The sequence below is a fragment of the Diabrotica virgifera genome, chromosome 9 (genome assembly GCF_917563875.1).
Source record: "Diabrotica virgifera virgifera chromosome 9, PGI_DIABVI_V3a".
Lineage (NCBI taxonomy): Eukaryota > Metazoa > Arthropoda > Insecta > Coleoptera > Chrysomelidae > Diabrotica > Diabrotica virgifera.
In genome coordinates this window covers 155,222,656-155,244,491 of record NC_065451.1, presented here as the reverse complement: position 1 = coordinate 155,244,491, position 21,836 = coordinate 155,222,656, and the positions used below count along the sequence as shown (strand labels likewise).

At 33.9% G+C, this 21,836-nt stretch overlaps 1 protein-coding gene across 2 annotated transcripts in view; it reads right to left on the bottom strand.

Moving 5' to 3' along the window:
• LOC126892257 (zinc finger protein 227-like) overlaps positions 1-20,632 on the bottom strand; it is a 63,692-nt gene extending 43,060 nt beyond the window's left edge. Inside the window, exon 1 of one of the 2 annotated variants that reach the window (XM_050661763.1) lies at positions 20,388-20,632. In XM_050661763.1, coding sequence (XP_050517720.1) covers positions 20,388-20,613 — 226 coding nt within the window. In that variant the 5' untranslated portion in view covers positions 20,614-20,632. The remainder of the gene's footprint in view (positions 1-20,387) is intronic. The other variant, XM_050661764.1, reaches the window with a different exon arrangement.
• Positions 20,633-21,836: the final 1,204 nt, after the last annotated feature.

The window sequence follows — 21,836 nt, the reverse complement described above, 5'->3', positions numbered from 1 at the left end:
TCATAAGGCATGCTGTAAAGGGCGATTGGATTTTATCTGTGATCGATGTTTACAACCATTTTCATCGGCTACTCAGCTAGAAGCTCACACAGAAGACTGTATAAGGATTAATGATACTGCCATTAAAATGCCTGAAGAAAGCAATAAAATGTTAAAATTTAAGAATTTCAGGAATAAACTAAAAGCCCCCTTCGCCGTATACGCAGATCTCGAAAGCGTTCTGGAACATAGTGCGGAAAAGACGACCTATCAAAAACATATACCTGCTGCTGTTAGGTATTACTTTAAATGTTCCTATGATGATTCTCTGACATTTCATAAATCGCATCGTGAAAAAGATTGCATGAAATGGTTCGCAGATGAACTAAATCAGCTTGCTGAGGATGTTTCTACGGTGTTTATGTGTCCATTTGATATCAATATGACATTTCCGCAAGAGAGTTATTTTCAAGCAGCCACTCATTGTCATATTTGCGAGCAGCGCTTCTCCCCCAGTGATAAAAATTACAAAGATGCTCATATGCCTATTACTAAGGAAAAATATATCTCTTTCACTAAACACATTAATGATGCTCGAATTAAATTTCGTTTCATCGATAGTTTTCGATTTATGGCGTCTTCTCTAGATAAGCTCTCTTCTTATTTGACCGAATATCCTAATCTCCGCTCTCAATATGCTTTCCTTCCCGAGGAGCAGTTCAATCTTCTTACTGTGAAAGGTATCATGCCTTATGATTACACTGATTCTTTCGATCGTTTCATTGAAACATGTCTGCCGCCTATCGAGTCTTTTTATAATAAACTTGAGGATAAACCTTGTCCTCGCCGCCATTATCATCGCGCCCTCCAAGTCTGGTCCTCATTCTCTTGTTCTTCTCTCGGAGACTACGTCGATAACAGATATTCTTCTTCTTGCCGACGTTTTTGAACAGTTCCGCTCCAGTTGTCTCAAAACATATAATCTTGACCTCGCTCATTACTTTACTCTACCTGGATTCACGTGGGATGCAATGCTTAAGTATACAAAACAGGAACTTGAATTTTTAACTGATCCAGACATGCATTTGTTTGTGGAGCGTGGCATTCGTGGTGGTTTGAGTCAAGTTTGCTCGAAACGTCGTGTTCTTGTAAATAACAAGTACATGGTATCTTATGATTCATCGAAGCCCTACTCCTATCTGATGTATTTTGATGTCAATAATCAATATGGCTTGGCAATGTCCCAATACCTTCCATATGGAGGTTTCGAGTGGACTGATACTAACATCGACATTCTTAGTATTCCGGACGATTCTTCTGAAGGGTACATTCTTGAGGTCGATCTGGAGTACTCTCAACATCTCCATGATCGTCATAAAGACATCCCATTCTGCCCCCAATCCTTGAACCCGAAAACTATGAAACCTCCTAAACGTCCGCGAGAGCTGGCCAAATTAATGGCTACCCTTCATGATAAAGAAAGATACGTAATTCATTACAGGGCCTTGAAGCAAGCGCTAGCTCATGGATTAATACTAAAAAAGATTCACCGAGTCCTGAAATTTAAGCAGTCTCCTCGGTTAAAGTCATACATCGACTTGAATACAAATCTCTGGAAGGTAGCAAAAAATGAGTTTGAAAAGAATCTGTTTAAGCTTATGAACACTGCAGTGTTCGGTAAGACCTTGGAATGTGTGCGCAGGCGCGTTGATATTAAATTGCTGACAGACTGGGAGGGTCGTTATGGAGCTGAAGCTAGAATAAGTAGCCCCCTGTTTAAAAACGCTACTATCTTTAATGAAAATTTGGTTGCTGTTGAGATGCATAGAGCGGAAATATGGTTAGTTAAACCGATTTATGTTGGAATGAGTATTTTAGATTTGGCGAAAATGACCATATATGATTTCCAGTATGGTTATTTAGCTATCAGGTTCGGAGAAAACTTTTCGACCTGCTATACAGATACCGATAGTGTGATCGTGGAGATACGGGAAAAAGACCCGTATGAAGCAATGATACATGATTGCTATAAATATTTTGATACCTCAGACTATCCTAAAGATAACATCCCTCTGGTTAATAAGAAGGTATTGGGCATAATGAAAGATGAGAATAATGGCTGCATTATGACCGATTACATAGGACTCCGATCGAAATTATACACGACAAAAGCAGCTACCACAGATAATGACATTAAAGAGCTGAGGGGGAAGTTGAAAGAACAAGAGTATGAGGATGATGAAATTGATAATATTATACGAAATTATGGTGTGACAAAGAAGGCGAAGGGGGTAAAGAAATCTGTAGTAAATACTAAAGTTACTTTTGAGGACTACGTAGAATGTTTAGATACCTTTACAACAAAGACTGCCACGCAAAATCTTATACGCTCTGATAAACACAAGCTTATTCTATAACTCAAAGCAAGATCCCAAGTAGCAATTTTTCGACGCATTGGTTGTCAGTACAAACAAATGCATTGTCTATAACGTTGCCCGAGAGCATTTTCAGTTGTTTCGGCCAACGTCCCCTACCCCGACTGACATTACGATGTTACAACCGTTACAACCTGTAGTAGTTATACGGGCAACTAATTTATTACCATTGTGACAACTACATATTACACTTCAGTTTTTTCAACAATCGCAACGACTTAAAAATGTTATAATGCTAAAATAATTATTTTATAAACTGCGCGTCATAGAAAACGGGCACCCTAAAAAATGGGTCATATTTGATGTCGCGTATCTCCTAAACCTGTTGTCCGATTTAAATGATTTTTTAAATATGTTATAGCCCTATTCTTTGTCAATATATTTGTAATAATATTTTTGCAAAACAGGTAAATTTTCATTGTATACCGGGTGTACGAATCAAACTGTGTTTTTTTCTCAAAGTTCGCAACACCCTGTGGATTATTCTAGCATTTATAAGATACTGAAATTAAAATTCAACTATAGCCTCAGGTTTTCTTAACATTCTGTTTTTTGATTCATTCGCTTATGTTGAATAATACAAAAGTTATGTACTTTAACAACTAGCCATGTTCTTCATCAGTACAGGGTGTTATAAGTCTAAAGTCTTTTAGGGACTAAATAAGTTCGACAAACTTTAAGGGGTAATTCTGCATTAAAAATAATGATAGTTTGCTTTATACTCATATATTCGCAAAAGCTTCGTTTCCGAGATACGGGATGTTAAATTTTTTCTTACAAACTGATGATTTATTTATTGCTTTAAAACCGTTTGATATATGCAAATGAAATTTGGTAGGTTTTAAGAGATGGTTATTGCGCATTTTTTGACATTCAACTAAGAATTTTATACTCACTATTGGAGCATTTTTGGACATTCAACTAAGAATTTTATATTCACTATTGGAGCGCATACAGGTAATATGAGCGATCATATTATTCGTATGTACGCCAATGGTGAATAAAAAATTCTTAATTGTATATCAAAAAATGTTCAAAAATTACGTCTTAAAACCCACCAAATTTCATTTGCATATCTCAACCGGTTTTAGGGCAATAAATAAATCGTCAGTTTTTAAGAAAAAATTCAACATCCTGTATGTCGGAAACGAAGCATTTTATAACGAAGCAAGTTTATAAACATATGTTTATAAACAACCGGTCATTATGTTTTCATGCAGAATTACCCCTTAAAGTTTGTCGTACTTCTTTAGAAACACCCTGTACTGATAAAGAGCATGCCTAGTTGTTAAAGTACATAACTTTTGTATTATCCATCATAAATGAATGAATCAAAAAACAGAATGTTAAAAAAATCTGAGGCTATAGTTGGGTTTTAATTTCAGTATTTTATAAATGCTAGAATATGCCACAGGGTGTTGTGAACTTTGAGAAAAAACACAGTTTGATTCGTAAACCCGGTATACAATGAAAATTTACCTGTTTTGCAAAAATATTATTACAAAGATATTGACAAAGAATAGGGCTATTGGCTCCGTGCGTCTCCCCTCTACTTACAGTCACGTGACACGCTGTCAGATTTTGTAAGGACGTTTTAACATTGAGTCTTATGGGATTATTTTGTTAAACTTGAATATTTTATTTTGTAGTGATGATAACCGAAAAAAATTGTTAGAATTCATTAGTTATTAATTTATACTGTAATTTATAGTGCAACAAAAATATTTTATTTTGCGTTAATAAAGATTTATTGACATAAACTGCGATAGTGAGGTTATGTATACAAAATCGAACTGATAATTAATATTGGAAAGTGAAGAATTTATATCAGATTAAGTGCGTTTTTATTTTCTGTTTATATTAATACATAATATCACTAGCGTGACACGGCATTTTTTTTAAATGTCTCATTTAAACATACACAAAGCGTCCTTATAAAATTTCAAAAATCCGCCACCATGAGCAGGTCGGTCGATTTTGCTTTGACACTTTGTTAACGCTCGGGGCGAATAACATATTCAAAAAATCATTTAAATCGGACAACAGGTTTAGGAGATACGTGACATCAAATATGACCCATTTTTTAGGGTGCCCGTTTTCTATGACGCGCAGTTTATTTTATTTTGATGGAAATTTTTGATTTATTTAACAACCTGTTTATTTGTTTTTTTAATAGCTGGTTTCCATTCCATTGTTTTATCAGTAGATTTGAGATTTGATAACCATCTTTGTATCTGCTTTGGTAGACAGGGTTGCCAGGTCAGTTTTAACTCTTTCAGTAGTTTTGTTTTCACAAAATCAGTTGATTCTTTTTAGGCCATGTAAATATACAGTAATACAGTGATATGCACGTCCGTCCCAAATGTCCCAAGAGGAATTTCACAAAATTGGAAACCTAATTATTCCAAACCACCAACTGGTAATTATCATTTTTTAGCTAAAATCTACTAAATCAAAAACTAAAATATACTTAAGTATTTTTGGGATTTTTTATAATAAAAACAACGCTGTGTCTAGGTGCACGCTAACGTGTACGCAAATAAAGAAGTTAGGTACACGCTTAAACGTCATCAAGTCAGTGACGTTTTTATTTAGCGTGTACTATAACTGGCTTTTTTGGTACACGCTAATTTGAGCCGCGTGTATGCTGTGGTATCTGTAGTATCTATAAGAATCGCGAGGATCAGTGTGTGGTTAGAATAGAATTTGTCTAATCGCGTTATGTTTACACTTTGATTTGTAAAGAGTTTCCTTATTTTTATTTGTTTAGTGATTTTTTTAACTATGGAGTGTGGACAATTATTTAGTTCTTTTAATGAGTTTAACAGCATTCTAAAACAGTATGAAAAAGATAAGAGACAAACATTCGTGATTAAGGGTAGCAGAAGTAATAAGATAAAATATACAGGGCGATTGATTAGTGTGATAAAGCTCGGTAGATCCGCTATAGTGATAGATAGCAATAAAAGTTAATAACAAAAATTTTAGCAAACTTTGAGCTTCATATTACAAAATTACTAAAATTAGTTAGAATGTTACAGGGCGTTCGATAATATAGTGGCAGACCAAACTTACGTTTTTTAAATGGAACACTCTATATCTTATTTTATATTCGAAATCTTCTTAACTTTCATATCACAAAAATATAAAGGTTTATTATGTTATACAAAGTATAAGGTATACAAGGTATTTACAAAGTTATAACCAATTTTCTATGAAAATCGTAACAAGTTCAACTACCTGTATAAATAAAAATAAACACCACAGCAAAAATAACCACCAATATAAAGTGGCATAATTAACTTACGTATAAAAATTATTGTAGCAGTATTTTGTATACCTATATCATCCCAAGTAGCAATTTTTCGACGCATTGGTTGTCAGTACAAACAAATGCACTGTATATAACGTTGCCCGAGAGCATTTTCAGTTGTTTCGGCCAACGACCCCTAACCCGACTGACATTACGATGTTACAACATTAAGTAATATCTTTAGTTATATGGGCAACTAAGTTATTACTATTGTGACAACTACATATCACAGTCAAGTTTTTTCAACAATCGCAACTACTTAAAAACGTTATAATGCTAAACTAATTTACGCCCATGGGTTTTCTGGCCGACTAGGTAGTTGTCTCTCACGACCACAGGGCCTTTACGTATAGTTCTATAGATATGTGACACGTTTACGGCAACTTCAGGAGCAAAAAAAGAATTTACTTTATAACCTTACTTTTTTCTTATTATTTTATATTTTATTTTGCTGGAAATTTTCGATTTATTTAACAACCTGTTTATTTGTTTTTTATTAGCTGGTTTCTCCATTGTCCATTGTTTTATCAGTAGATTTGATAAGCTCTAATCTTTGTATCAGCTTTGCTAGACATGGTTGCCAGGCCAGTTCTTACTCTTTCAGTACTATATCCGTTGCAAGATAATTTGGCTGAAACTCCGACAAAATATGTACTTTTTGTACATATTTTGTCTGAATTCCATCCGAATTATCTTGCAGCGGATAGTAGTTTTGCTTTCAAAAAATCAATAGAAATCAGTAGATTCTTTTTAGGCCCTGTAAATACAGTAAAATCTGTGTTAACGGTTACTTGTCAAAATCGCCCGATTTCATAATCAACTTAAAGTAAAGTTCACTTTAAAGTTGACATTTACCCATATATGAATTGTGATAAAGGTAGAGGTACCAACTTACTTAAAATTTAAAAAACTGATTATGAAACCGAGCGTTACAATCATTTTGAAAATTCTCCAAACCAATTATATGAAGATTTCCTTATTTAGATCTGGTATTTACCAGTTTCATTTCTAGACAAGGCGAAAACGGCGGGTTCGAAGGGAAAAATATTCCCATGAAATTTTTTTGCATAATCACATTCGTGAGACATCCCAGAATAAGGTTCAAGAAGTCGACCAAGTGAAAACTGGGCCAATTTTTTTTAACAATTTTTTTTTAATCAAATTGCAAGAATCAATATTTTTGGCCCGAGCAATTTTTTCTTTAATCTTTTGGACCATTCTGGACAAAAAAGGTCTCTAATAATTTTTCTCTAAAGTTGATCGTTTTCGACTTATAAGCAATTTAAAATTGAAAAAAACGAAAAATGGCGATTTTCAAGGCTTAATAACTCGGTTAAAAGTTATTATTATGAAAGTCAATATATGACTAAATCAAAGTTTGAAGCCGCCCCTAAAAGATCCTGAAGAAATTTTTGTCATTATTTTATTACTAAGCTGTTATTTTTAAGTAATAATAAGCGCCATTCACGTGTGCGGGGCTGTAAATGCTGAGTGCGAGAGAGAAGCTATTTCAGCAGTCCCCGCACTCACATTTACAGCAGCGTCAATACGATACAACCACTCATTGTTATTAATTAAAAATAACAGCTTAGTAGTAAATTAATGAAACAGATTTCTTCGGGATCATGTAACGGCGACTTTAAACTTTGATTTAGTCACTTTTTGACTTTCAAAATAATAATTTTTGACCGACTTATTAAGCCTTAAAAATGGCTATTTTCGCGTTTTTCAAATTTTAACTTGCTTCTAACTCGAAAAATATCAACTTTAGAGAAAAATTATAAGAGACCTTTTTTGTCCAGAATGGTCCAAAATATTTATTTTTGCAATTTGATTAAAAAAAAATTGTTAAAAAAAAATTGGCCCACTTTTCTCGTGGGCGACTTCTTGAACCTTATTCTGGGATGTCTCACGAATGTGATTATGCAAAAATATCTCATGGGAATATTTTCCCAACGAACCCGCCGTTTCCGCCTTGTCTATTCTCTGTCCATCTATTATCATCATCTACGTCCTGAATCTAATTTTCGGTAATGACATTGGGAAATTGTAACAAAATGTCTAAAAATTAATTTAGAAATGGGGTGAATACTATTAAAAAGAAAATTTTATTTTAGTGATAACAAATATTGAAATATACCAAACATCTAATAAAAAACATTGCCTACTAGAATTTTTTAAATAATATCAAAAATATACCAAAACAGTAGATATCTACTAAATGTGGCAACGCTGTTAACGAGAATGATGCACTTCATTGCACTGGTCACATGACCTCTGTCACCCAATAAGAGAGTGCGTTCTAAAGTGGTTGGGATAGTCGGTGCAGGCCGTGTTTGGTCGGCGATTGGACTTCTCGGTTGTCTCATCCGTCTATGGTTCGTAATAAGGTATATTTTAAGTAATATTGGTAATGTTGTTTAATGCACCATTTTGGTTTTTTTGGGATGTAAAGAAAATAAAAACACAAAATATAAAAAATGCAGGCATTTTCTAATACCTTTAAAAGCACCATCAATACATTAAATTTATACAAAACATCTTTAACATAAATTCTGGCTTTTATATTAAAATTAGATTTTTTAAATTTACATATTTTTTGTTAAAAAGGTGATAAAAAATGAGCGCGTGTGTTTTTTAAAGGTGGAATATCCATATTTAACGGTAATCTGAGATGCGTTTATAAATTTCACATCAGGTAATTTTGTTTAAGTCCTTATTTATGTAATTATATAAATTTAAATACCTGATATGATGTCAAAATAGTTTACTTTTTATATAGGTAAAAAAACATAACCAGTCCGACTCTTTGAGCAACCATTGCACGCAGGCACTTTTTATAGTCGCTTCAGTTGTCTTATGCAACGCTTAAGGTTGCCTAGGCAACGTCAAGACAACTCAAAAATCGTCCACCAAATTAGTGCAGAATTGGGTCGTCTTCTAGGCAATAACAACGTTGTAACAAAACGTTGCCACGCGGTAGACAACGTTGTCGCGTCGACAAATTGCTACTTGGGATGTTAACTAATATTTATTTTGCTAACCTGAATATACATATAAGTACCTTTGTACACGTTTTATTACAATTAAGTTTGAAACATCTGAATAGTTTTACTTCCCTTCCCCTTCCCTTAATAAAAATATTTTCTATCAAACAAACAACAAACACTAAACATATCAAAATAGCGTGTACCAAAATATAAAGTCACTGTGCACGCTAAATAATGACGTCACTGGCTTGAATTCGCGTGTACCTAACTTTTTTATTTGCGTACACGTTAGCGTGTACCTAAACACAGCGTAAAAACAACAGCTAACTTAAGGGGATAGGCGCAAAATGTCGTCTGTTAAAATGTTCAATGTATTTTAAATGTTTTCGTTTTTTGCGAATCCTTAGAAAACTAATAAGTATTTTTGAAAAATTTAAACACACAAAGAAAGATTACGTTATTACCGAGGACCGAAAGTCCCTGAAAACTTCTATAATGTTTATTTTAATACGTTACAGGGGTGAAAAGAAGAAAAATTTTAGTGACTTTTAATTCCAAATATCTCGTTCAAAAGAAACGTTTTGGTTTTTCTAAATGATGCAGTCTTTCATTCTGCGTTTAAATTTTTCAAAAATACTTATTATAGTTTCCTCATGATTCGAAAAAAATGGATAAAATTCTGTTGAAATATACCAAAAATCTACTAAAAAATATTGCCAACTAGAATTTTTTAAAAAATATCAAAAATCTACCAAAAAAAGTAGAAATCTACTAAATGTGGCAACGCTGTTAATGAGAATGATACACTTTTGACACTGGTCACATGACCTCTGTCACCCAATAAGAGGGTGCGTTCTAAAATGGTTTTGATAGTCGGCGCGGCCGGGTTTGATTGGCGATTGGACTTCTAAGTTGTCTTATCCGTCTAAGGTTGGTAATAAGGTATTTTTTTTGTAATATTGGTAATGGTAATATTGTTTAATGCACCATTTTGGTTTTACTTGAGATTTTTGGGATGTAAAGAAAATGAAAACACAGAATATAAAAAATGCAGGCTTTTTTGATAACTTTAAAAGCACCATCAATACATTAAATCTATACAGAACATCTTTAACATAAATTTTGACTTTTATATTAAAATTTGATTTTTTAGATTTGCATATTTTTGTCAAAAATGTCATAAAAAAAGCAGCGCGTGTGTTTTTTAAAGGTGAAATATCCATATTTGACGGTAATCCGAGATGCGTTTATAAATTTCACATCAGGTAATAACAAGCGCGGCTCCTCCTTAGGGTCAATTGGTCAATGACCCCCCTAAAATAATCTCATAAAAATACCAATTTTATTAAAAATATCTTTTATCTAAAACTTCACTCTGAAATATAAAATTCTCTCTCAGCAGTCTGCATTGGCAAAACAAATATAATAGATATAATAACGTCGCGCCTCGCGCTATACACAAGCCCGTGGCTGGGCCGTATTTTAAATTGTCTATATACAGTTCTTATGGCTTATTGACAAATGCATGTAAAATAGAAAAGAGACGGCAGATAGCAATTTCGTGGGCGAGAGTGGGAGTGACCTTTCCGTCGTATACCTCTAGTAGAGTCGACGGCCTCACGTTTAGTTAGTTACCGTCTGCTGACCGCACTTCACGGCAGGTCTATATCGATCGCGGCGTATTTGCGTAATTTATTTTGTTTTGTTGGATTTTTTTGTGATTGTAACAAAAACAAGATGAGTGTTGTTGACGAAATAATTGCCTTAAAATCTGCTGGAACACTAAATTATGAACGGCGGCTTGAGAAAAAAGAAAGTGGTCGACCAAAACCAAACATGAATTTAAAACAAACAACAAAGGATAGGGGTAAGGACATTCAAAGATATTTTAAAGAATCAATGTACAATTTGTGTGATTGGATTTGTGGCTGCAGTGTGAGAAATGCATTTTTTTGCTATCCGTGTTTACTGTTTTCGAATGACGCTGTATGGGCGAAAAATGGAGTAACTGACATTAAGCATTTAAAAGTGAAAATTACAAAACATGCCTCTTCAACTACTCATATAAATTCATCAATGAGTTACGCAAGTTTAGGACGTGTTAACATAAGACAGCAACTTGATAGTGTATATCGTAAATCTGTGCATGACTTTAATGAATTGGTATCTAAAAATAGGTATATTTTAAACAAACTAATCGACTGTGTAAAATTTTGTGGAGTTTTCGAAATTGCATTGCGCGGTCATGACGAAAGTGACAGCTCCAATAATCGTGGAATTTTTCTGGGCCTTATCGATTTTGTTTCTGAACTGGATTTAATGTTTAAAGAACACATTGAAAAAAGTACAGTATTTAAAGGAACATCGAAAACAATTCAGAACGATATTTTAGAATCAATGTTAGCCATTGTGCATACTCATATCATGAAGGAGATTGGCCAGACAAATTTTGTGGCCATTCAAGTAGATGAGACCACAGACAGCTCCAATAAAACGCAGATGATTATCATATTGCGATATGTATTAACTGGTATTGTACATGAAAGATTTTGGAAATTTGTTAACCCCCTAGGTACTACAGCACAACATTTAACTAATGTAATATTGGAAGAACTTCAATTATTAAAAATTAATGAAGCACCTGAAAAATTGATTGCCCAAAGTTACGATGGTGCATCAGTCATGAGCGGTAAACTGGGAGGAGTACAAACAAAAATTAAAGAAATATACCCAAATGCACACTTCATTCACTGCTATGCCCATCAATTTAATCTTATCCTCCAAAAAGCGGCGAGTCAACACAAACCGATAAAAATATTTTTTGCAAATTTACACGGATTTTCGTCCTTTTTCGGCCGATCTCCAAAACGTACGATGGTTCTGGATAGAGTGGTTAAAGTAAGGCTACCTAAAGCTGCGCCTACTCGATGGGCTTTCAATACAAAATGTGTTGAAATTGTATACACTTATAAAGATGATTTAAAATCTTGCTTAGAGGAAATTATTGATGAGGAGCAAGATGGTAACAATATAAATCAAGCAACTGGTTTAAAAAGACATTTGGAAGATGAGCATTTTTTATTTTGGTTAAATTTTTTCCATAAAATAATGCCCCATGTTGATATATTGTTTAAACAATTGCAAATGCGAGACATTGATGTTATATCTGTCAAAAATTGTATCCTGTCTTTTAACAACAATATCCAAATAATTAGAAATACTATTTTGGAATCAGAAGTACCAAGCACATCAACAGCAAAAAAAAGAAAAACTACTGCAGAGGATCCAAAGCGACGAACTGCACTTGAAATTTGTGATATTATTATATCTGAAATAAATCACAGGTTTAGTTTCAATGATCATCTCATGATTTCACAGTTATTCTACATAGAGAAATTTGAAGCATACACTACCAACTTTCCGCAAAATATTTTAAAAATGGTGACGGCTAATTATCCCACAGTGAATATTTCCAAACTAAAATCGGAACTTGAAGTCTTATATTGTCGTGAGGATTTTCGCAATAGTGCTGGTGCAGTAGCCATACTTCAGCTTTTTATTAACATGAATTTGTCTGAAACATTTTCTGAAGCAGTGAAGTTATTAAATATTTTGTGCACACTCCCTATGACAACCGTGGAAAGTGAGAGATGTTTTTCTACTTTAAAAAGAGTAAAAACATTCCTGCGTAATACGATGGGACAACCTAGACTTAGTGCCTTGTCTATGCTGAGCATCGAGAAAACGCTTGTCAAGAGCATTCCAAATTTCAATGAGAAGGTCATAGACTATTTTGCAGAACTAAAGGATAGAAGAATTGACTTAAAATATAAAAATATTTAAAGTAAGTTTCGTTTTAATAAATTTACAATTTATTATACTATAAATATTCCTATCTATATATCAGTCAATAACCTGTTCATACCATTTTTCCTATATTTTTTAAAAGATTTACTCTAAAAAAAGACAAATTTAATTTTCGGAAAACTAGGGTAAATAGTATTGAGTTTTATCTAAGTCTGTATTTTTTATCTAAAATATAAATGCTAAAAGATCTTTTAAATACTTTAAAAAATCAACAGTTTGAAGTTTTCAAACCAAAATGACCCCCCTGAAGATTGACCCACGAGCCGCCGCTGGGTAATAAGTCCTTTATGTACATATTTATATCATATAAATTTAAATACCCAATACGATGTCAAAACAGTTTACTTTTTGGTTTTCGCATTCACCATACAGGTGTTAAAAATATAGGTAAAAAAACATAACTAGTCTGACTCCTTGAGCAACCATTGCACGCGCAGGTGCTTTTTATAGTCGCTTCAGTTGCCTTATGCAACGGTTACGAAACGATGTTGCTTAAACAGGAGGTTGCCTAGGCAACGTCAAGACAACTCAAAAATCGTCCACCAAATCAGTGCAGAATAGGGTCGTCTTTTAGGCAATAACAACGTTGTAAGAAAACGTTGCCACGCGGTAGACAACGTTGTCGCGTCGACAAATTGCTACTTGGGATTGCGCTCAGCTCCAATGATGATAAAAGACATCACATTCAGGGTTCTTATGATACGCTTCCCTTTGGGCACTGTTTAATTGATGCTCTTGAGATGGATGTTGGTTAGCTTTAAGACAAAGATTTTAATAAACTTATTTTAACATTTATCATTGATGATTTGATTGACTTTAAAACGGATGATGATTGAATATAGTCATTTCTTAAACTTTATTTATTACAACTGCAATATTGATAACTACATCAGAATTAGACAATTTTTTAATAATATATTCCTCTTATCACCCTTTTAATATCACTAATCGTTTTTACGTCACTAAGGGCCGGTTGTTCGAACGCTAATCAACAATGATCACTATCAAATATTTAATTACTGTCAAAACTGTCAATGCCAACTTTGGTTGGGTTGCTAAAAACATAATTGATTACAATTCTGAGACTATAATCAATTAATATAACAATAATTATTAACATAATTGATAATAAATCTCATAATTTTAATTAATTATGTTTTCAGCAACCCAAACAAAGTTGACATTGACAGTTTGGTGACAGTAATTAAATATTTGATAATGATAATTGTTGATTAGCGTTCGAACAACCGGCCCTTAGATTATTTACATGATTGAATATTGTAATTTTTTAAAACTTTATTTATTACAGCTAACATACCAGTGGCGGCCCGTGAGGTAGTGCCATAGAGTCATGGCACTACCTTGCTAACTATGCAGAAACATATTTTTTATCTTAAAAACATTTTAATGCCTGTTTATTTTTTTTGTGAATATTTCTCTTTATTTTTATAAATTATATCAAATCTGGCAACTGTGTAGCGCAATGCAAATCTACCTACTCTGGCCACCCACAGCTGACCGGATAAAGGATGAAAATCATAAAAATCCCAGTGCCGAACGGCATAGTGGCTCGTGAGAAAAGAGAAAGATTGTATGAGCATCCTGTGTAAGTGACAGAGAGAGAGCGGTATTGCACTTTTAACATAAGTTTAAATTGGAGTCTCCGTGCCAGGCTCGAAATCTCGAAAAGGAAGTTAGTGGATCTTAAGATACAATGTTTTAGATCTACATATTTCTAGTTTCTTTACGCGTTCGCTTGACGCTATTGTGTTTATTGTCTACTACTGTATTGTATATTTGTGTTTATGGTAGGGGAGCAAAGTATGCTAAATGTGCAGTCACTCGAGCGCTTTGGGGACCTATTTGGTTGTGATTATTAGGTCCTAAAACCAAAAAAAGTTAAGTAAAATTTTCCATTTTAGCGGGCGCTTGCCATTTTTTAATTTAATTTTCCATTTCCATTAATAGTTTTTTCCGAATATAGCGCCATCTATCCATAATTCGAAAAAATGTTTCGAATAAAAGTTGCTTATTTTTATGCAGAGAATTCAAATCTGCAATAAAAAATGGGGGCTCCCACTTAAGATTTTAAAGTAACCCCCACCCCACCTCCGTGGGGTGTCGCGTTTGGTACCATTCGATATATTTTTTAAAAATATTAAATAAGTGTATTTTGCAGTTTTTCGATCTGATGTTTATTTTGCTAAATATCGCGGGATTTGTATTTAAAATTTAAAATTTACCCCCACCCCTCTCTACGAGGGGTCGTGTTTGGTATCTATCGATAGATTTTTGAAAAATATTGAACGTGTAGTTTTTAGTTTTTCGATCTGACGTTTATTTCGCGAAATATTCGCCTTTTTCTTGTGAAACTTTGTGACTCACCAATTCCCTTATGCCCTGCTCAAATCGTCAGATTTTTTAAATATATACTGTTTTGCATGTACTTAACTTACCTTATCTTAATCTGACAATTTCGAGTATTTTTAAGGATTGATTTTTTTTTTCGGGCCCCCCTAAACGAACTCCCCTGTGTTAAGAGCCAATATATGGCAGAGGTACATCTCCAGGTTACCACGTTTCTCCCCATATGATAATCTGACGCGCTCGAGTAACTGCAAAAATCCCCGCTTGGGCTCCCCTACCATTATACTCTACTATATTTTTTAATTTGTAATTATTAGTTAGTGCGTTGTGATCGTGGGTGTCGTAGGTATAAAAATAATATTTTGATTATTTTCTACGTTTAATTTATTTATTGACAATGAATCAAATTAGTATATTAAAAAACTCTTTTGGTGGTTTTTCGTTAGAAAAAAAAAACTACAAATTAAAGAACTCGGTCGGCCTTTACCCGATTTAAAAATTGAAAAACAAAGTGGAAATGGACAAAAACTTCGCTGTCGTAAGTTTAATAAAATTATTTATGATAAAAATAGCTGGTTGTGTGGTTGCGAACAAACTAATAAACTCTTCTGTTTTGTATGCGTTTTGTTTTGAGGTGACGAGACTTGGTCAAACAAAGGCACCGATGATCTTGTACATATATGGGAGAAATTGAAATCCCATGAAAAATATAAAGTGCACATGAATAACGTTTTTAGCTTTTCAATGCTTGGTAAGTTAAATATAAAAACCCAATTAAATTCAGCTTATCGTGATACTCTAATTAAACATAATGAACAGGTAGATAAGAATCGATATGTCTTGAATCAAATCATAAATTGTATAAGGTTTTGTGGAGCTTTTGAGTTAGCTCTAAGAGGTCATGACGAAACGAAAAATTCAGACAACAGAGGCATATTTAAGGAGCTGGTCAATTTTAGCGCTGAATTAGACAACGACTTAAAGGTTCACATTCAAAGTTCCAAATCTTTTATAGGTACATCAAAAACAACACAAAATGAACTACTGGAGTGCATGTTAGATGTTTACCACGAGGAAATTAAGAAAGAAATTGAAAATTCTCCTTATGTTGCAGTGATTGCCGATGAAACCACAGACGTGAAACCACCTAGCTTTTCGGGTGCTATAAACTATATTATATTGTCATCCAAAGTATACAAAATGTAATGTGCAACATCTTCACGTCTGGCCCCACCCTAAAAAATTTTTATATGGGCGCCCATAAGAATGTGTGTGTGGGGAGGAGGCGCCTGTGCTAGTTTTGCAGGCGAGCACCTTGTACCCTAGCGCCGGCACTGAGATGCACTAGAAATAAACAAGCCAAGACACATTGAATATTCGAGGAGGACTCCCAAATCATGATTTACAATGTATCCTACATTGTAAATCCCAAATCATGATCTGCAAAGTTTATACATTGTAAATCATGATTCAGGAGTACTCATCGTAACATTCAACGTGTCTTGGTTTGTTTATTTCTAGTGCATCTTTATTGTGATTTTAGTATAGCTTTAGGCATTTTTAGTAGGTATAAAAATAATCAAATATTCAATGCATTTTTAATATAATTCAAAACAATGTTCCTTTTGTACTTTTAGCAGTGGTATAGTTTCGCCGGCCGTGTGAATTAAATAGCTACTTTAGGGTGACCAAATCATAAACTTGAAAAAAATGGGACACATTCAAGAAGCATTAGCGCACCTAGAATTTTTCTCTAGGGAGAGGTTGGCTTGAACACCGAAATTTTTTTGTATTGGTTGTGAATGACAATATACATTTTCCTACTATTCTTTATATATTTTTCATACCCTTGTTGAGCTGCCCCCCCCCCCACTTGCAAAAATTAAAAAACAAATAGCCCTGATTTATGAGCTATTTATGAGCTCTCATATTCCGCAAACTAAAAATTTTGAGCTCGTTCCACTGAGCAGGAATTTAATATTTTAGTGGGGGGGGCTGAGTCACCCCCAGCTGAAGAAAGAGATGCAAATGTAACACTTACTAAATACTTGTCAAAGTACTTAGAATAGGTATACGAATTAAACTACTATTAACTCTTTTGTAAAAACTTCAGTTTTTCAGTAATTTACGAAAAATTGCTTCAAAACATGCATTTTTTCACAAATAATTAAAATCTTTATCTTTAATAACTTAAAAAGTATTGACTTATTTTAATAACTTTATGCAACAAATGTTGCTTATAATTTGGCCTTTTATTGATTTGTGCAGTTATTTTTTATAAAATAATTTTCACCCCCGAGAAGGGGCGGTATCCACCCTCAGGGCAAAGGCGCAAGGTGGTACCATGTCGCCTTTGTTTCTTGATCTATTCTCTAACCACTGACCAATTTTCGTGAAAATCGATGAAGGTTCACCAAAATTGAAGGTAATCGTTGATTTTTACCTTCAGTGACTGCACTATACAAAATAAATTGCAATTTACTGATCTAAATGCGCGTAATTTGGGAGCTCATAAATTATTAAATGATATGTAGTCGCCAAATAATTAATTTAATGCATTTTAAGTAGAACTCTCTCTTAAGCCGGGAAGATGGGGTAGTTTTCTTACGAAGGGGTTGTAGCTCAATAATCGAAATGCACGTGATTTAATAGTTTATTTTTAGAATATATAAGTTATAAGAATTATATCCGCAATACGATCTATTTTAAGTTTTCTCAGCATTTTTCTCTTAAGTTAAATCAATTAGGGTTGTTTGGGGGTGAAGGGGATGAGCTCAAAAATCTAAACTATATCATGTCAAGAGCTGATAAATTAGCTCATAATTCTGCCGCAAAAATCGACTCAATATTCCTATTTTTAAGTAGTGGGAAGGGCTGACCCAGCCCCCTCCCCCCCCACTAAAATATTAAATTCCTGCTCAGTGCAACGAGCTCAAAATTTTTAATCTGCGGAATATGAGAGCTCATAAATCAGGGCTATTTGTTTTTTAATTTTTGCAAGTGGGGGGAAGGGGCAGCTCAACACGGGTATTTTTTAGGGGGTTTATCTTCCAAACCCCCTGGGTGCGCCACTGCCAAGGAGAGTTTGGAGCGATACCCAAACAGGTAGGGGCGATTGAAACATGGTCTTGCAACTAATTTGGGACCTATATACTAACGTCATACGTTATTGGTATATATCAATAATACAAACCAAAGACGTATGGCGTAGTTATATTAATATTACGTGACACATGACAGAAGCTCAAAACAAATGACAATCGATGAAAAGCCCTATAGAAATCTGCTGAGAAGCAATCCTCTGTATAATATGAACCTACAGTCGGAAAAATGAAAGAATACCCATGAACGAACATATAAAACACGCTGTATTTTCCTGTCACCGTGTCGCAAATAAAATTGCGCAGCGCAAGTACATGTAATAATAATTATTACATGTACTTGCGCTGGCCAATTTTTTGTTTGACACGGTGACAGGAAAATACAGCGTGTTTTATATGTTCGTTCATGGGTATTCTTTCATTTTTCCTACTGTATATAAGACCTGTTGTTACATATGGGATGGAAACAAAAACGATTAACAAGAAAGAGGAAGGTAGCGTTCTGAAATTTGAAAGAAAAATAAGGAGAACAATACTGGGCCACAATGTAACCAGATAGGGAGAAATAAGAATGAAAACAAATACCGAAATTGAAGAAAATTTAAAGAGATAAAATATAGTCAGATACATAAAATCAACCCAACCCAAATATGGGATATTTAGGCATCCTGAGAGACTTTTTCGGGACCCCAGGACACATCGTTAAAAAACGGGACAATCCCGTTTTTACGGGACGTTTGGACACCCTAAGCTACTTCCATGTAAATTCAAATTACGTCATTGATTCTTATGTCCAAAATTCTCTTGGAAATATTCTCAAAAGTTCTCAGAAATATTATGGAAAGTTCTCGGAAACATTCTTGAAAGTTCTCAGACTCGAATTTTCCATTGCAAAATTCCGGGAATATTTGCGGTCAGGAGATTATTTCCATTTTTTATAGGCGAATATTCTGGGAAACTTTCCAATGTTCGCAAATATTCGCTTGGAAATATTCTCGACTCACATCACTAGTCAGGCCTTTATTGGAATATTGTTCTTCAGTTTGGAGCCCCCATTATACTTCACACATTCACAGAATTGAGCAGGTGCAGAGAGAATTCCTTAGGTACCTAGCATATAAATTCAATATACCTCGTGTAAATGAATTTACATATGATTTTGCATTATTACAAGATACATTTTCCCTGCCTACTTTGAAAAAGAGGAGGGATCAGGCAGACATCAAAATATTTTTATTATCAAACTCATTAATAGCTTGATTGGCTGTCCTTCATTGATTTCCACAATGTTGTTATCAGTTTCATTACGAAATACCAGATCAGTTAACATATTTCATCAGCCATTTAGGAGAACCAATGTTGGCCTTAATTATTATATGCCTAGAGTGTCACCAATGGCTAACTGTTATGCTGATAGTTTGGATTTTTTTAATGAAAGCTTTAGTAAATTTGTGAGCCTGTTAAAGCAAATAGTGATATACATTTTTCAATGTGATATATTGTAATAACGCGTAACTAATGATTTTGTACCTGTCAGTTTTATATATCAATGTTGTATTGTTTTATTATTTTAACTATAACTTTATTTTTCTAAGCACTTTTTAGACTGTAGTCAGATTGTTTTTATATTAAGATTTTATTATTTGACTAGTTCTAATGAGGTTTTCAAACTGTAAATTATTGTACTAAAAGTCCCATTAATTATTAAATAAACAAATAAAATGCTGATACCGAAACAATACACATTTCAAACAGACCAAATACAGTAGAACCCGCTTATCAGAATAGCCTTGGTGCTGAGCAAAAGTATTCCTTATAACCGGGATATTCTAATAACCGATTGTTTCGGGGACCTCAAATTTCTATTCTTTAAACCAGGATATTCCTTTAAGCGGTAATCTAATAAGCCGGTTTGATTGTAGTGAAACTGTAAATAATTGATATACAGTAAAACCTGCCACTTCTGGACCTACCCATATCTGGACGGTTTTACCATCCACATCTACCGAGAAAGGCAGTCCTGCTCCTGCTGTTGGACAACGCCCCTGTCATCCTGACTCAAAAGAGCTAAACGATGGCAAAATAAAGTGTCTTTTTTGCCCCCAAATATGACATCCCTGTCAGCCTATGGATCAAGGTGTTATAGAATCTATAAAATGTGTAGGTACATCAACAAAAGTGACAGCTTTGATTGCTGGAATGTATGAAGGAGAAAACGTTCGAGATACTATAAAAGAAGTGGTCTTGATATCCGGATTTTCATATCTGGATCAGTCCGTCGCCACATTGATCCGGATGTGGCAGGTTTTACTGTACTAAACATTTTGTTACTTACCTTTTTCAGTTATTTGGTCTTCTTCAAATGGGTTGAGTTTATTTCCATGTTGTTCTATTTCATTAATCATGGGACATTTCTTCAAGTCTACAGAATCAGAATCACATGTGTCCTGGTTGTTGGACTGAACTTCACATTTTAAGCTATCCAAAAGAGCATCATCAAAGTCATTATACTCTATTTCTATTTTGCATGTTTCCTCCGTAATTTCTTGTTTTACTTCCATTTTATTACACTTATATAAAGTTTAGACTGTTTTATGTTTACTAGAACAATCACAATTCACAATCAACAATGGCGCATGGCGCGTGGGACTTACTCGCAATGCTCGCTCCGCTCCGCTCGTTTATTTATTAATTTTGTTTAAGTGTTGGCTGCTGTGAGTTTCGACGGTAGCGCTATCTCGCGGTTTGAAACTTATACTTTTCTGATAAAACTTATGTATGTGAAATATACAAAACGAGAAAAATAGATACTTATCTAGAAAGACACAAATTATGAACTGAAATATTATTGTAACCTGATTACTAAACGAATATACAGAATTAATAGTAAAATTAATTATGTTTTTTTATTTTATTCATTATAATTTTAATATTTAATATATAAGTTCGTGCGACTGGATGACTGCTTACGCAAGAGACCATAAAGGTTACCTCTGTTTATTTTTGTGTGCTTACTGCTTTGCTTATTAAAATTTGTAATTTGTATGAATTGTAATTTGTTTGAATTCTATCAAAATGGATATTAAACAGTATGCTGGATTCAAGTCTTATTTCCCATGATATCCAATTTCAATCAGCAACACCAAAAAAGGAAAGGATTTAGTTGATACAGGACATGTACGCAATGTTTCCGAATATAATAACTACGTCCAGTACTGTTATATTCAATATTTTTACATGAATCAATACAAGAGCTGCAATATCTTGTTTTCTTTTTTGAAAAATCTATATTACCCGCCATTTCAGTTTGTGAAGTTTATCAAATGCACAAAGCAAAACTGCCAACTGCCACTAACACAGCGTTGCCACATTTTATTTAGAAAATCTACTGTAAGTTTAGCTTACTCAAATCTACTTATCAAAAACTAAAATATACTATAAAACTTTATGTGGCATGGGCATTGGCATGGTGATGGTACAGTGGATTTTACCAATTAGGTAGCTAGTGTTATATGTAGTGTGTGTGTTGAGTAAGTGTCTTGTTACTTTGCAAAGTCGATGTCATTGTCTTTGCAGAGACGCTAATTATATCCGAACGTCTGCGGTCCCTCCGATGGGTACCGATCACACAAGGATAGAAACTATTTTCATTTATTAATTTAAAATAAACGAAAAATTCTCTACCCTGGTGAGATTCGAGTTCACGACCATTCGGACCTTTCGATCCAAAGGTAGGCGCTCTTACCACTGAGCCACAGAGGGAGTTTAAGTAGAAATTAATACG